General features: G+C 37.7%; 1 protein-coding gene across 7 annotated transcripts in view; it reads right to left on the bottom strand.

Annotated features, from left to right (window-relative positions):
• Positions 1 to 16,350, bottom strand: part of SCLT1 (sodium channel and clathrin linker 1) — a 257,508-nt gene that overhangs the window by 147,043 nt on the left and 94,115 nt on the right. For all 7 annotated transcript variants that reach the window (XM_047855214.1, XM_047855220.1, XM_047855217.1 and 4 more), the window contains exon 10: positions 8,174 to 8,264. In XM_047855214.1, coding sequence (XP_047711170.1) covers positions 8,174 to 8,264 — 91 coding nt within the window. The remainder of the gene's footprint in view (positions 1 to 8,173; positions 8,265 to 16,350) is intronic.

Here is a 16,350-nt window from a genome sequence, read left to right as displayed (position 1 = left end):
CTAGAATTTTGATGGCTTCCTATCTCACGTTTAGGTCTTTTGTCCGTTTTGAATTTATGTTTGTGTGTGGTGTAAGAAAGTGGTCTCGGTTCATTCTTCTGCATGTGGCTGTCCAGTTTTCCCAACAGCACTTGCTGAAGAGACTGTCTTTTTTCCATTGGATACTCCTTCCTGCTTTGTCAAAGATTAGTTGGCCATATGTTTGTGGATCCATCTCTGGGTTCTGGGTTCTGTTCCATTGATCTGTGTGTCTGTTTTTGTGCCAGTACCACAGTCTTGATTAACAGCTTTGTGAAGTAGCTTGAAGTCTGGAAATGTGACGCCTCCAGCTTTGGTTTCCTTTTTCAGGATTGCTTTGCCTATTTGAGGTCTTTTCTGATTCCATACAAATTTTAGGATTGTTTATTCTACCACTGGGAAGAATGCTGGTGTGATTTTGATAGTGATTACACTGCACGTGTAGATTGCTTAGACAGAATCAACATTTTAACAATATTTGTTCTTCCAATCCATGAGCATGGAATGTTTTTCCACTGTTCTGTGTCTTCTTCCATTTCTTCCATAACCTCTCCATAGTTTTCTGTGTATAGATTTTTCACCTCTTTGATTAGGTTTATTCCTAGGTATTTTATGGTTTTTCGTTCAATTGTAAATGGGATCGATCCCTTGACTTCTTGTTCTGCTGCTTCATGCAAGCAATTTCCGTACATTGAATTTATATACTGGGACTTGCTGAATTCCTGGCTCAGTTTTAGCAGTTTTTTGGTGGAGTCTTTTGGGTTTTCCACATAAAGTATCATACTGTCTATGAAGAGTGAAATTTGACTTCCTCCCTGCCTGTTTGGATGCCTTTTATTATTTTGCGTTGTCTAACTGCTGAGGCTAGGACTTCCAACACTATATTAAATAACAGTGGTGAGAGTGGACATCCTTGTCGTGTTCCTGACCTTAGGGGAAAGTCTCAGTTTTTCCCAATTGAGGATGATATTAGCAGTGGGTTTTTCATATATGGCTTTTATGATCTTGAAGTATGATCCTTAAATCCCTACTTTGAGAGTTTTTATCAAAAAATGAGGCTGTATTTTGTCAAATAGTTTTTTGTTTTGCACTATTGAGAGGTTCATGTGTTTCCTATCCTTTGTTTTATTAATATGATTTAGCACAATGACTGATTTGCAGATTTTGAACCAGCCCTGGATCCCAGGAATAAATCCCAGTGATCGTAGTGAATAATTCTTTTAATGTGTTGTTGGATCCAGTTGACTAGTATCTTGTTGAGAATTTTTGCATCCATGTTCATCAGAGGAATTGGCCTGTAGTTCTCCTTTTTAGTGGGTCTTTATCTGATTTTGGAATCAAGGTAATTCTGGCCTTGTGGAAGGAGTTTGGAAGTTTTCCTTCCATTTCTATATTTTGGAGCAGCTTTAAAACAATCAGTGTTAACTCTTCTTTAAATGTTTGGTAGAATTCCCCTGGAAAGCCATCCAGCCCAAGACTATTTGTTGGGAGATTTTTAATTACTGATTTCATTTCTTTACTGGTTATGGGTCTGTTCAAATCTTCTATTTCTTCCTGTTTCAGTTTTGGTAGGTATAGGTTTGTAGGACTTTGTCCATTTCTTCCAGATTGACCAGTTTGTTGGCATATAATTGCTCATAATAGTCTCATATTATTGTATTTCTGTGGTGTTGGTTGTGATCTCTCCTCTTTCATTCATGGTTTTATTTACTTGGGTCCTTTGCTTTTTCATTTTGATCGATCTGGTTAGGGTTTTATCAATTTTGTGATTCTTTCAAAGAATCAGCTCCTGGTTTCACTGATCTGTTCTACTGTTTCTTTGATTTTGATATCACTGATTTCTGCTCTAACCTTTATTATTTTTCTTCTTCTGCTGGTTTTGAGTTTTATTTGCAGTTCTTTTTCCAGGTCTTTAAGGTGTAAGGTTAGGCTGTGTATTTGAGACCTTCCTTCCTTTTAGGAAGGCCTGGATTATCCCTCTTATGACTGCCTTTCCTGCAACCCAGGGCTTTTGTGTTTTTATTTTTATTGGCCTCCAGATACTTTTTAATTTCCTCTTTATTTCTTGGTTAACCCATTCATTCTGTAGTTGGATTTCTCTAATCTCCAAGTATGCGTTGTCTTTCCAAATTTTTTCTTGTGGTTGATTTCAAGTTTTATAGCGTTGTGGTCTGAAAATATGCAAGGTATGATCTTGATCTTTTTGAACTTGTTGAGGGCTGATTTGTGCTCTACTATGTGATCTAGTTTGGAGAATATTCCATGTGCACTCGAGAATAATGTGTATTCTGCTGATTTAGGATGAATTATTCTGAATATATCTGTTAAGTCCATCTGGTCCAGTCATTCAAAGCCATTGTCTCTTTGTTGATTTTCTGCTTAGATGATCTGTCCATTGTTGTAAGTGGGGTGTTGAAGTCCCCTACAATTTATGGTATTATTATCAATGAGTTTCTTTATGTTTGTGATTAACTGAGTTATATATTTGGGTGCTTTCACCTTTGGAGCATAAATGTTTACAACTGTTAGATCTTCTTGGTGGATAGACCTCTTATGATATAAAGCTCTTCTTCATCTCTTTGTTATAGTCTTTATTTTAAAATCTAGTTTGTCTAAGTATGGCTACTCCAGCTTTCTTTTGGCGACCATTAGCATGACAGATGGTTCACCATCCCCACTTTCAATCCGTATTGAAATATACATGTGTCTTGTTTTCTTATCTATATAGATGTGTCTTGTTTTCTTATCCATTCTGATACCCTACGTCTTTTGATTGAAGCATTTAGTCCATTGACATTAAGAGTGAGTACAAAAAGATATGAATTTGGTGCCATTACGTTTCCTGTGAAGTTGGGAGTTTCTGGTGATACTCTCTGATCCTTTGTAGTCTTTGTTGCTTTTGATCTTTTTTGTTTTGGTTCATCTTTTCTCCACTCAAAGACTCCCCCTTAAAATTTAGTGGTTTAGTGGTCACAAACTCCTTCAGTTTTTGTCTGGGAAACTCTTTATCCCTCCTTCTATTTTGAATGATGGCCTTTCTGGATAAAGATTTCTTGGCTGCATAATTTTCTGATTCAGCATATTGAATATATCCTGCCACTCCTTTCTGGCCTGCCAAGTTTCTGTGGATAGGTCTGCAGTGAATCTAATCTGTCTTCCCTTATAGGCTAAGGACTTTTTTTCCCTCTCTGCTTTCATAATTCTTTCCTTGTCTGTTTATCTTATGAATTTGACTAAGATATGCCTTGGTGATGATTGGTTTCTGTTGACTCTAATGGGAGTTTTTTGTGCTTCTTGGATTTTGATGTCTATGTCCTACCCCAGATTAGGCAAGTTTTCCACTGTAATGTGCTCACATAACCCTCTGTCCCTTTTCTCTCTCTTCACCTTCTGGGACTCCTATGATTTGGATGTTATTCCTTTTTAATAAGTCACTAAATTCTCGAAGTCCTGCATCGTTCTCTCTTGCCTTTGTTCCCCTCTATTTTTCTCCTTCATTATTCTCCATAATTCTGTCTTCTGTATCACTGATTTGCTGCTCTGCTTGTCCATCCTTGCCACTGTGGCATCCATTAGAGACTGCATCTTTGTTGTAGCATTTTTAATTTCATCCTGACTAGATTTTACTTATTTTTTTCCCCCATAGATAGGATTCAATGCTTTTTAAACCCCAGCTAGCCTTCCTGTTATTGTGGTTCTAAATTCTAGTTCAGACATCTTGCTTATATCTGTATTGATTAAGCCCCGGGCTATCATTTTTTCCTGTTCTTTCTTTTGTGGTGAATTCCTTCATTTGGTCATTTTGGAGGAAGAAAAAATTAATGAAATAAAAAATTAAAATTAAAAAATTAAAAACAAAACAAAAAGTCAAATAAAGGAAGCTAAATCCTAGGTATGTTTGGTCTGCTTCTGGAAAGAAGCGTGATAGACTATAGAAAAAAAAGGAAAGAGAGAAAAAAAAAGGTAAGATAAAATTTAGAAATTAAAAAAATGTAAATAAAATAGAAGAAAATGAAATAAAGTGAAATAGAAAATTTACAATAAAATAAAAAATTAAATTTTAAGAAAAAATAAAATAAAAATAAAATTTTCTCTTACTGTATGCGAGAAAAGGAAAAGGAGGAAAAAAACAAAGAAAAAAAACCAATTTAAACAAAGACAGAAGAAAACAAACAAGTATATGAACCAGCAAACAGAATGAAACCTGAATGAAGTTACATCCAGTTTCCTCTAGAACTAGGGGCGCCTGGGTGGCGCAGTCGGTTAAGCGTCCGACTTCAGCCAGGTCACGATCTCGCGGTCCGTGAGTTCGAGCCCCGCGTTGGGCTCTGGGTTGATGGCTCAGAGCCTGGAGCCTGTTTCCAATTCTGTGTCTCCCTCTCTCTCTGCCCCTCCCCCGTTCATGCTCTGTCTCTCTCTGTCCCAAAAATAAATAAAAAACGTTGAAAAAAAAAAAAAAAAAAAAGAACTATGAAACACTCTATAAAGCATTCAGAGACTTGTGCTGGTCTTCTAGGGGATGTGTTGGGAGGGCACAGCTGGGCGGGGCTTAGTGTAACAGCTCCATTCTCCACTAGGTGGCGCCGCTTAACTTAATGGGGTGGATCAGTGTGGCTAGTATGCACACATGCATGTATACAGGAATGGTGGAAATGGCTTCACCTAGCTTCCTAGTCTGGCACAGGAACTCTGCATTCTAACCAACCTATGATCAAGTACCCCTCCTTTGTCTTAGGTCTCTGTCTACTCTGCGCCTTTATCCTGTCTGTGTCCAAATTGTCAGCCTGCCAGGCAGCACCTCCCTCCATAGTTTTATCGCAGACATGGCTGTGTTTTAAAATCCCTCACTTCAGAGAACCCTGGGGCTTGGACCTGCTTCAACTCTCTCAGGCAGGGTCTCACTGATCAATGGCTGGGCACCAGCTTACCTGAGAAAACGATTGTGTTATTGCGCAGCAGGAGAGGTTCTGAGATTGTGGCAATTCAAACACACAGCTGGTACCAGGTTTCACTGCACTCTGGTGTCTGTCTATTATACCAGCAAAGGTGGCTGCTCTCCAGGGTCCGCTGGGACCTTTGCCTGTGGGGAGGCTGTATGGACCCTACCTAATGCTCTCCAAGCAGGGAACCACTTCGCTCCGTGTAGCACATGGACCCCTCAGACCCCATTGTCTTCTTCTGGGGATTTGCCCTTTTTCCTCACCAGACCACCACCCAGCACTGGGCTCTGGAATTTCAGACTTTGTTCTCTAATGTTTATAGAATCCTAATGGTATTGAAACCCTCTCCTTTCTCCCCATAAGTCATTTTGGGGAACAGATTTCTTATTCAGCCCCTTGTGAGAGTTTTCACTCTTTGTCTTTCTCTCCAGCTACTTTCAGGGGGAGTACTTTTCCTGCGCTCTCCCTAGGCGCCACACTCTCCCCTGCCTTTCCCTGTCCTCTGCAAAAACAGCTTCCTACCCTTCGTGGCTGTTCTTTCCCTCAGTCTACCCCTCCACACCACATACCTGTCGAGTTCTGTGGCTCCAGTTATGCAGATTGTTGTGTTAAACCTCAGTTTCCTAGATGTGCAAAATGGCTTGGTGGTGATGTATTTGCGTTTCACCCTCGAGACAAGATGAGAGCTTCCATGCTACTCTGCCATCTTGAACTCCTTCTGCTTCCACATTTCTTAATTAGAAGGCAGCCATTACTCTTATCACTGTTCCCATGTTCATGCCATTTTTCTGTTGCTGCTTTCAAGTTTTAGCTTTATAACTGGTTGTCAGCGTTGTCATGATGTGTCTAGAAGTAATTTTCTTTGTGTTTATCTTACCTGTTTACCACCAAATTTTGGAAGTTTTCAGCTATTATTTCTTTAGATATCTTTTCTGTTTCCCTCCCTTCCACAATTCCAATTACACTCTTGTTGGCTTGCTTCATATTTTCCCATAGATCTCTGAGGACTTGTTCACTTTTCTTCCACGTTTTAAATTCTGTTTTTTGGACAGGAAAATTTATGTTGATCTTTCTTCAAGTTCATTGCTTATTTCTTCTGCTTTTCCCAATCTATTCTTGAACCATCTAATAAAATTTTTATTTTGGTTGTTATACTTTTGATCTCCGGAATGTCTTTTTTTTTTTTTTAAGCTTATTTATTTTGAGAGAGACAGAGACAGCATGAGTCAGGAAGAGGCGGAAGGAGAGGGAGACAGAGAATCCCAAGCAGGTGTAGAGCCTGATGCGGGGCTCGGACTCATGAAACCATGATATCATGACCTGAGCCAAAACCAAGAATTGGACGCTTAACCAAGTGAGCCATCCTGGCACGCCTAAACTCCAAGATTTCTATTTTTAAAATTATTTTCTATTTCTCAGTAAAAAATCTCTTTCTGCTCCTTCACTGAAACCTTATTTTACTGTAATTTAATTCTTTGAACACATTTATAACAGATTATTTGAAGTCTTTGCCTGCTGAATCTAAGAGCTGGGCCTGCTAAGAGTGAGTTTCTATGGACTGTTTCCCCGACCCCAACTCTGTCAGTCACACTTTCCTGTCAAGGAAGTTTTGGTTGAAAACTGGATAATATAGATAATACATTGGATTCTATTTTGTTGAGCATTACTGGCTTTTTTGTGAGTAGGCAATTATCTTGCTTAGGTACAAACTCTGAAATGTTTCCCCTACGGTAGGAGCAGCTGCCAACTCTGATCACTTATTTCTTTCCACTGTTTGTTTTTGAACTAGGCTTCCCAGAAATTCTCCTGTACCTGCCTAATATGAGGATCTGTCAAGTTTGGGCAGAGGAAGGACTCATTCTCTTCATGATTTTGTTGCTATTATAGATTCCTCTGTAATTTCTAGCTGCTCTGGGCTCTGTCTTTTGATACTTCAAACATTAAGTCTTCAGCTTTCTGTTGCCTGAATAGCACACATTTCAGGAATGCACTCAATTACAGAAAGCAGCAAAGTCAAATATCTAGTTCCATACAGCTCTATCTTTCAAGAGTAGATTGCTTTCAGGTCTACTGCCTACTTCTTCACTGGACTCCCTCTCCCACTCCACTATGCATAGTTTGGCTGTTAGACACGGATTTGGTCAGAGTTCGTACTCAGAATTTAGGTCTCTCTCTTTTTTGTGTTTCTTTTGCTGCTAATAATTTTTCTTCAAATTTTCAACTGCTTTTCCAGCCTTAAACATTGATTTTGGCCATTTTAAGTCCATATAAACCTGTTGTTTTCTCAAGTCACAACTATGGGGATTGGTGAAACTCTCAGGTCAGAAATTAAAAAACTTATAATTCACACCTCTTTCAGTGTCTTTCTGTTTTGGGACATGTTCCAGTGTTTGAAAGAATGTATCCAATTTTCATAACTGTTATCTATGGGAAGTTTTGCAAGTCTTTCATGAATCTACCATTACTAGAAATATGTAAGCAACTTTTACAGATTAAGAAATAAGGCTTAGAGAAGTTACACAGCTAGTAAGTACCAGAGCTAGACTTTTTAATAATTAGACCCATCTAAATCTAAAGCCTGACCATTCCTTGACTCTCGTGAAATGTCCTTATTACACATAAAAAAACCCAATTTCTTATGCCAATAAGTATTTCTAAAAATAATACAAAATGTAGTATTAAATGCTTCTCTTCATTTACATATTCCCAATTAATCAAATTTGATCTTGCATTAATATGTCTTTTAGTAATGATGTGTTTATGAATGATTACTGTTTTATTAACTCAGGATAAAGTAAATGGAAAGAAGTTATCTCCAAAATTATACTTTAGCTTCCTAATTTCACATTTCATATTTAGGGCAACAGAATTTTTTTTTAATGTTTATTTTTGAAAGAGAGAGAGAGAGAGAGAGAGAGAAAGAGCGTGCAAGCAGGAGAGGGGCAGAGAGAGAGGGAGACACAGACCCGAAGCAGCTCCAGGCTCTAAGCTGTCAGCACAGAGTCCGATGCGGAGCTCAAACCCACAGACCGTGAGATCATTCCCTGAGCCAAAGTCAGACGCCCAACCGCCTGAGCCACTCAGGCACCCCTCAAAATGATTTTTAATTCATTTTCCAGCAATTGTCTTCAGTACCTAATCCAAAATAGTTTAATAACAAAATTCATAGAAAACTAAGCTATAGGCTACCAATTGCCCTAAAAAGAGGCAAATACCTTCTTTTGCATCTGTTCTTGAAGATCTTCAGTTACTTTGGTTAACTCATCCACTTTTGCTGCTGCACTTCTCAGATCTAACTTGTCTTGCCTAAAATAGAAATTAAATTAATAAACACTTTTCACAGACCATAAATAATTAAAAGTATTAGAAAAGAAATCCAAATATGATAAAATCAGTACTAACTCTTGTGCACCTAAAAATGGATCTAAGAGGTAGATACTAAAAGAGCCCTTTATTACTAATAAAATGCATGTGGAAGAGAGTGAAAAGGAAAAATATCACTAAAGGGCAAGGGTATAAAGTGAGAGTTATTACTACTTTATTTGGAAAAATTATATTTCATACTCAAATGATTCATATTTCATGAAAAAGTACTTTATCATCTTATTAAATTACCTAACAAGAATGACAGTATTAAGTAGAATATAGCTATGGTAATTTCTTGAATTTATAGAGTTGAAGAAGTATCACTGATTGGCTTTTCTATAAAAATGAACCAAAGCTTCAGTGCCTTAATCATTCCTTAAACACCAGACGTATTATAGAGCCACCGAACATAATGAATTCAAATATTTGTCTTGAGATAGTATAATAGTTATTAATGTTTTCAGAAATTTAGTGGCAAAGGACAAAAATAACAAGTTTATTGAATGTTGTGTTACTATCAAGTTTCAGTATCTTGACTCCCCATAGAAAAAGATATTAGGATAGAGACACTTTCTGAAACAGATAAAAAATATTTTTAATATCCTACCAGTTAAGCACTAAGTATGAATATAAAACACCTGGGTTATGTAAAAAAAATACATTTTTAGGAACAAAACTACTTTAGTATAGGAACTGACCATATTTATTTGTTAATTATAGTTTATGTAGGTATTAAATATAAATCATATTAGTGCTGTTGAACCTAAAAAAACTATTTGATGGAAAATTCATAATAAGTGTTAACTGATTTACTTTTGGCTAACAGTATTTATAATTACATTCTGATTGGCATAAAACAATAGGAAATAAAAATCTAATAATAGCTAAAATGTATCAGATAATCAATAATACCAGGAACTGTCCTAAATTCTTTGCAATCATCTCACTAATATAATTAACTCTCTCTGTGAATTAAGTACTATTGAGACTATTCTATCAAACTGAAGTCAAGAGAGTGAAGTTGACAGAGATTTACCAACTTGCCCAAGGATTCACAAATTAAACATGAAACTGGTATTTAACAGAAACTGTCTACAAAAAGTGGTCTCAAGAATATAAAATTAAGCATTTTAGGGAAATATTTTTATTTTTAAATAAATCCAATTTATGGGGCGCCGGGGTGGCTCAGTCGGTTAAGCGTCCGACTTCGGCTCAGGTCATGATCTCATGGTTGGTGGGTTTGAGCCCCACATTGGGCTCTGTGCTGGCAGTTCGGAGCCTGGAGCCTGCCTCGGATTCTGTGTCTCCCTCCCCCGCTCATGCTCTGTCTCTCTCTCTCTCAAAAATTAACATTAAAAAAATTTTTTTAGTAAAAAATAAATCCAATTTATAAAAATCTGAATTTATCAGACATGAAACAGACTTTTCTACTTGCAAAATGGATCACCAAACAACAAAGCTAAAACCAAGACCACCTTAAACCAACACATTTAAAATCTACTTTAAGTTTAGAGATAATTTCAGGACAGCAACTAATAAACGTATTAATAAATGAATCTACCAGTTATAACATGCTATATACTTTAATTTTTTAAAAATGTTTATTCATTTAAGAAAATTTTTTTATGTTTATTTTTGAGAGACATAGAGACAGAGCATGAGTGGGGGAGGGGCAGAGAGATGAGACAGAGAATCCGAAGCAGGCTCCAGGCTCTGATCTGTCAGCACAGAGCCTGAAGCAGGGCTTGAACCCATGAACCATGAGATCATGACCTGAGCCAAAGCAGGATGCTTAACTGACTGAGCCTCCCAGGCACTCCTACATTCTATATATTTTGAAAGGAAAAACTTAAGGAGTAAGATATTCAGGTAGCAATGATAAAACTGGATACATTCTAAACAAGCATAGCACCCACACTGATTTGGTTTTCTTACCTTCAGATAGAGGATAATAATGCTTATTCTATATATTTCATAGTTTGCTGAACAAGACAAAATAGATAATGTACATTAAGTACACTATAAACTATAAACAAATGCAAGGTTATGGCATGATTAAGAAAAAAGATAACTATTGGTTAGAGACACAATCAGAATAGGGTGCAATATGGAAAACCCTAGAGTCACGAACCAGGTTCTGTCACTAACTAGTAATGTAGGCCTAATGCAATTCACTTGATAACAAGACTGTCTCAGCTATCTCACGTCCAACAACAAGGAAGTGGTTGGCCAAATTCAAAGACCAAAACCCTAAATAGATGGTCTCCTGATTCTAATTTTCCTAATGATTCTAATTCTAAAATTATCTTTCAATTGTATTCCATTTCCACTTCATGGCCCAACCTTTGGCCCCATCATTACTTCCCACAACTATTCCACTACTTTCCAAAGTGAAGGCTTCACTGTGGGTCTCCTCCTTAATGCATCCTCTATAATGCATCTTCTCCGCAAATAAAAGGTATCTAGTGGCAAAAATTCGTGTTTAATAACATTTTCTGAATTTCCTACTTACTTCTTTGGGCACACAATCAACTCCTCTACATGGCATAAAGGTTAGTCATCACCTGGCCTCAAAAAGTCCCATATTTTACCAATTCCCTTCACATAATTTATGTTTCAAATACAACAGAGCACAAACTCACTGTTTCTTGAAACACATCATTGTCTATTTTCTTACATGTTTGACTGGCCTAGACTTCTTCCTCTTTTTCTGAAACATTCCTCAATCATCTTCAAGACACAGGTCAAAATCTCCACATTTCAAGCCTTCCTTAACTTCTAGTCAAAAGGCCCTATAATGCCAGTCTGCAAATTACATAATACTTTGTATGCTACTAACACCTACTCGCTTGTGGAAATGTGCATTTATAAAAAAAGTATGGAATATAAGATCATTAAAGGCAAAAATCACATTTTACTATTTTTTAAAATCTAAGGAGATAGCACAGTGCCTGGCATATAGTAGACAAGTAAAAGTCATAAATGAATAAAAGAGCATAAAAGGAGGAAATAAAGAGTAACAGGTACAATTATATCTTGACATTTAACTTAGGTCCCTCATATCCAATTTCATGTGTGGAAATCTTAGAATAATAATTTTATGAACTCTTCCAAATATATACTATCTCATTTGAAATAGAAATCTCTCTTCTACATAAATCAAAGAAAAAAATTCCTGCACTGATCTTAAGAATTTTTTTTTTCAGTCATTAAAAGGAGCAATCCCTATCAAAATCACACCAGCATTCTTCCCAGTGGTAGAACAAACAATCCTAAAATTTGTATGGAATCAGAAAAGACCTCAAATAGGCAAAGCAATCCTGAAAAAGGAAACCAAAGCTGGAGGCGTCACATTTCCAGACTTCAAGCTACTTCACAAAGCTGTTAATCAAGACTGTGGTACTGGCACAAAAACAGACACACAGATCAATGGAACAGAACCCAGAACCCAGAGATGGATCCACAAACATATGGCCAACTAATCTTTGACAAAGCAGGAAGGAGTATCCAATGGAAAAAAGACAGTCTCTTCAGCAAGTGCTGTTGGGAAAACTGGACAGCCACATGCAGAAGAATGAACCGAGACCACTTTCTTACACCACACACAAACATAAATTCAAAACGGACAAAAGACCTAAACGTGAGATAGGAAGCCATCAAAATTCTAGAGGAGAAAACAGGTAACAACCTCTTTGACCTTGGCCACAGCAACTTTTTACTTGACATGTCTCTGGAGGCAAGGGAAACAAAAGCAAAATGAAGTATTGGGACCTCATCAAGGTAAAAAGCTTCTGCACAGTGAAGGGAACAATCAGCAAAACTAAAAGGCAGCCAACAGAATGGGAGAAGATATTTGCAAAGGGCATGTCAGATAAAGGGTTAGTATCCAAAATCTATAAAGAACTTCTCAAACTCAACACCCAGAAAACAAACAATCCAGTGAAGAAATGGACAACAGACACGAACAGGCACTTTCCCAAAAAAGACATCCAGATGGCTAACAGACACATGAAAAGATGTGATCACTCATTAACACACTCATCACAAAAGATCACTCATTAACAGGAAAACACAAATCAAAACCACAATGAGATACCACCTCACACCTGGCAGAATGGCTAAAGTTAACAATTCAGGCCACAACAGATGTTGGCGACGATGTGGAGAAAGAGGAACCCTTTTGCACTGCTGGTGGGAATGCAAACTGGTGCAGCCCCTCTGGGAAACAGTATGCAGGTTCCTCAAAAAGTTAAAAGTAGAACTACCCTACAACCCAGCAATTGCACTACTAGGTATCTGTATCCAAAGGACACAAAAATACTGATTCGAAGGGGCACATGCACCCCAATGTTTACAGCAGCACTATCGACAATAGCCAAAGTATGGAAAGAACCTAAATATGCATCGACTGATGATGGGTAAAGAAGATATGGTATCTATAGACAATGGAATATTTCTCAGTGACCAAAAAGAATGAAATCTTGCCATTTACATCAACTTGGACAGAACTAGAGTATATTATTCTAAGGGAAATCAGTCAGAGAAAGACAAATATCATATGACTTCACTCATACATGGAATTTAAGGTACAAAACAGATGAACATAAGGGAAGGAAAGCAAAAATAATACAACAACAGAGAGGGAGACAAACCATAAGAGACTCTTAAATACGGAGGATGAACAGGGTTGCTGGAGGGGTGCTGGGTGGGGGGATGGGCTAAATGGGTGAGAGGCATTAAGGACATGTGTTGGGTTGAGCACTGGCTGTTATATGTAAGTGATGAATCAATGAATTCTATTCCTGAAATCATTATTACACTATATGTTAACTAACTTGGTTATAAATTTAAAAAAAAAAAGGATTTAAGAAATCTAAACTCATTAAAGGAAAAATATACAGAAAGCATTTGTTATACTAATTTCCCTAGAACACAAAAAGCTATGCTTGAGAGAAAAATAAGTAGTAGTCATATATATATATATATTCATTCCTACCTTATTTTACAAGAAGTGAATAGTTCTTTCTATTTTTGGCATGAAATACTAAAAAACATTGTAGAATACAAATTGTTAAGGTCTGTTCTGTACCTTACTCTACCACCACAAAAGACATGTAAACTGGGCCAATCACTTAACCTCTTGAGTCTCAGAATTGCAGCTATAAAATCCAGATTAATAACAATTTTCCTGTATAGCTCACAGAATTCCCATAAAGTTCAAATAAGGTAATGCATATTAAAGCACTTTTATAAACTAATTGTAGTTTATACAAATGCAAACTATCATCATAATTTTGCCCTATTTTAGAATTTCAATTGTCATGACCTATGTGGTATAGCTAGATTATAGCTGAAAAAGTACTGGGATACATGCATGTCTAACCCTAACTGTTAGCCAGGAAATGAAAAGTGGGATTTATGACGTGCTGCTTAAAGTCTGAAAATCACCTGGTAATCCCCAAACAGGATTTTAACTGATGGTTTTCATTTGGTACTGGTTAGATAGCTGGGATGGACTATGTGATCAGAGGGGCAAAAAAAACATGCATCTTGGTAGTTCAATCTTCTGGAGACAAAGTGTGCCATTGTCTAAAGATCCTACGGGTGCTTGTGGCTGAATGTCACCTGTGCCCTCTCTATGCCTGCTTATGCTTTTCTTTCTTTCTTTCTTTCTTTTTTTTTTTTTAACTGCATGGTATCTTTTGCATTTAAATAAAAGCCTTATATGAGTCTACTCTGTGGAGTTTTGTCAGTCCTTTCAAATATTCAGACTTGTAAAACCTTTAAAGGAAGCAATAAGAATAATCCTAATTTTATTTTATGAAGGAAGTTTAACAACTATATGCTTATACTATTTTACATGCAAATGTCTTAGATACATGTCTGCTTATGTACATAATTTTATAAGTCAAAAAGTTTTTTTAGAAAAACAAATTTGATAAGAAATAAACAATAATACTATATATTAACTAAGATTTGATTAGCAGAAACGAACATGGCTGCAGAGCAGGAGGACCCTAGGCTCATCTTGTCCTACAAACACAATTAGATAACTATCAAATCATCCTAAATATGCCATAAATCAACCTGAAGACTGACAGAACAAACTCCATAACTAAAGGGAGTGAAGAGGCCACATTGAAGAAGGTAGAAAGTGCAGAGATGCAGTTTAGGGGAAAAATGGATCATGGGTGCTGCTGAGGGAGCCACGGTCAAGCAGAAGGGTGAGGGACAGTGGAGTACATAGGGGAATACACTAGGAGAATATTTCCCCAAAGTCATTGGCTTAGAAAATGATAGGGGCTGAATTTTGTGAGTTCTTGCAACCAGTGAGGCTTAAAGCATGGGGTTTTAAAGGTTGGCAGGCTTGGCTGGGACAGAGCGCAGAGGGCACTCCTCTGTTCCTGGCAGAGAAGGCAGGCAAAAAACCTGGGGGCAGGCAGCATAGAGAAACAGGGATCTGAAGAGCACCTATGGCACACAGTAGGGAGATTATTTGCTCTTCTCAGAGCAAGTCCCTGAGAGGCATCATTTACGGGCAGGCCTCTGGGAACAAAGAAGCTGGCTGATGCCACTTCTTTCTCCTGCCCCTCAGCATAAACACAGAGCCACCTGTGGGAAGCAGCACAGCATGGGCATTGGCAACCTGAGTTGCTTACACCAAACCCCATCCCCCTACACTCTGGGCAGGAGTGCCCTTCTCATCAGTCAAGCTTGTCTCAGTCCCTATGTGGCAGACCTTCCCCCAGAACAGCAGCACAAACCTGTCTACACCACATCTCCCAACCAGACAGTTCTGCAGGGCCTCAGTTCTGGTGGAGGTGGATACCACCTCAGGTCTCATTTTATAAGCAGACCAGAGCACACCTCATTAAAACTCACCACATTCAGGTCAGGGACCAAACACTGCCCAGAGCAGGCAAGGAGAGCCTCTGCAGATGACTGGTCTGAAGGACAGTGCAGCCCGAAACACAATAGCAGAGCACACTCAGCACACACTGGAGATACTTTCTAAGGCACCAAGCCCTGGGCACTACATGACCTCTTCTTCATAAGGTCAGTAGTTTCAGGAGCAGGTGACATATTGCCTTTTCTAACACAGAGAAGAAAGCAGAAACTTAGATAAAATGCCAAGGTGGAGGAATTTATCCCAAATGAAAGAACAAGATAAGGCCATTGCCAGAGATCTAACAGAAACAGATACAAGTAACATGCCTGATGAAGAATTTAAAGCAACAATCATAAGAATACTCACTGGGATTGACAAAAGAATAGAAGACATCAGAGAGACCCCTACCACATTAATAAAAGTTAAAAAAGATTAAGAATACAATAAATGAGATTGGAAACAGGTTTGATGCAATGAACATCAGGTTGGAAGACAGAGAAACGACTGGTGATCTAGAAGACAAAGTAATGGAAAATAATGAAGTTGAACAAAAGAGAATATTATGTAATATGAGAATAGATTTAAGGAACCCACTGACTCCATCAAATGAAATGCCACTTGTATTATAGGAGTCCCAGAAGAAGAAGAAGAAGAGAGAAAAGGGGGCAGACAATTTATTTCAAGAAATAATAGCAGAAAATTTCCTAACTGAAGGGAGGAATCAGACATCCATATCTAGGAGGCACAAAGAATTCCCATCAAAAATGAACAAAAGCAGGCCAAAACCAAGACATATTGTAATTAAATTTGAAAAATACAGTGTTAAAGAAAAAAATCTTAAAAGCAACAAGAGAAAAGAAGTCCTTAGCTTACAAGGGAAAACCCATAAAGTTAGCTAGAGATTTCTCAACAGAAACTTGGCAAGCCAGAAGGGAGTGGCATGATACATCCACAGTGCTGAATGGCAAAAATCTGCAGCAAAGAATACTCTATCCAGAAGGCTAGCATTCAGAATAGAAGGAGAGAGGGTTTCCCACACAACAAAAACTAAAGGAATTCGTGACTACTACACCAGCCCTGCAAGAAATATTAAAGGAGACTCTTTGAGTACAAAGGAGAAACCAAAAGTGACAAAGA

This window comes from Prionailurus viverrinus, chromosome B1, assembly GCF_022837055.1.
Source record: "Prionailurus viverrinus isolate Anna chromosome B1, UM_Priviv_1.0, whole genome shotgun sequence".
Classification (NCBI taxonomy): Eukaryota; Metazoa; Chordata; class Mammalia; order Carnivora; family Felidae; genus Prionailurus; species Prionailurus viverrinus.
This window is presented reverse-complemented; position numbering and strand designations above follow the sequence as displayed.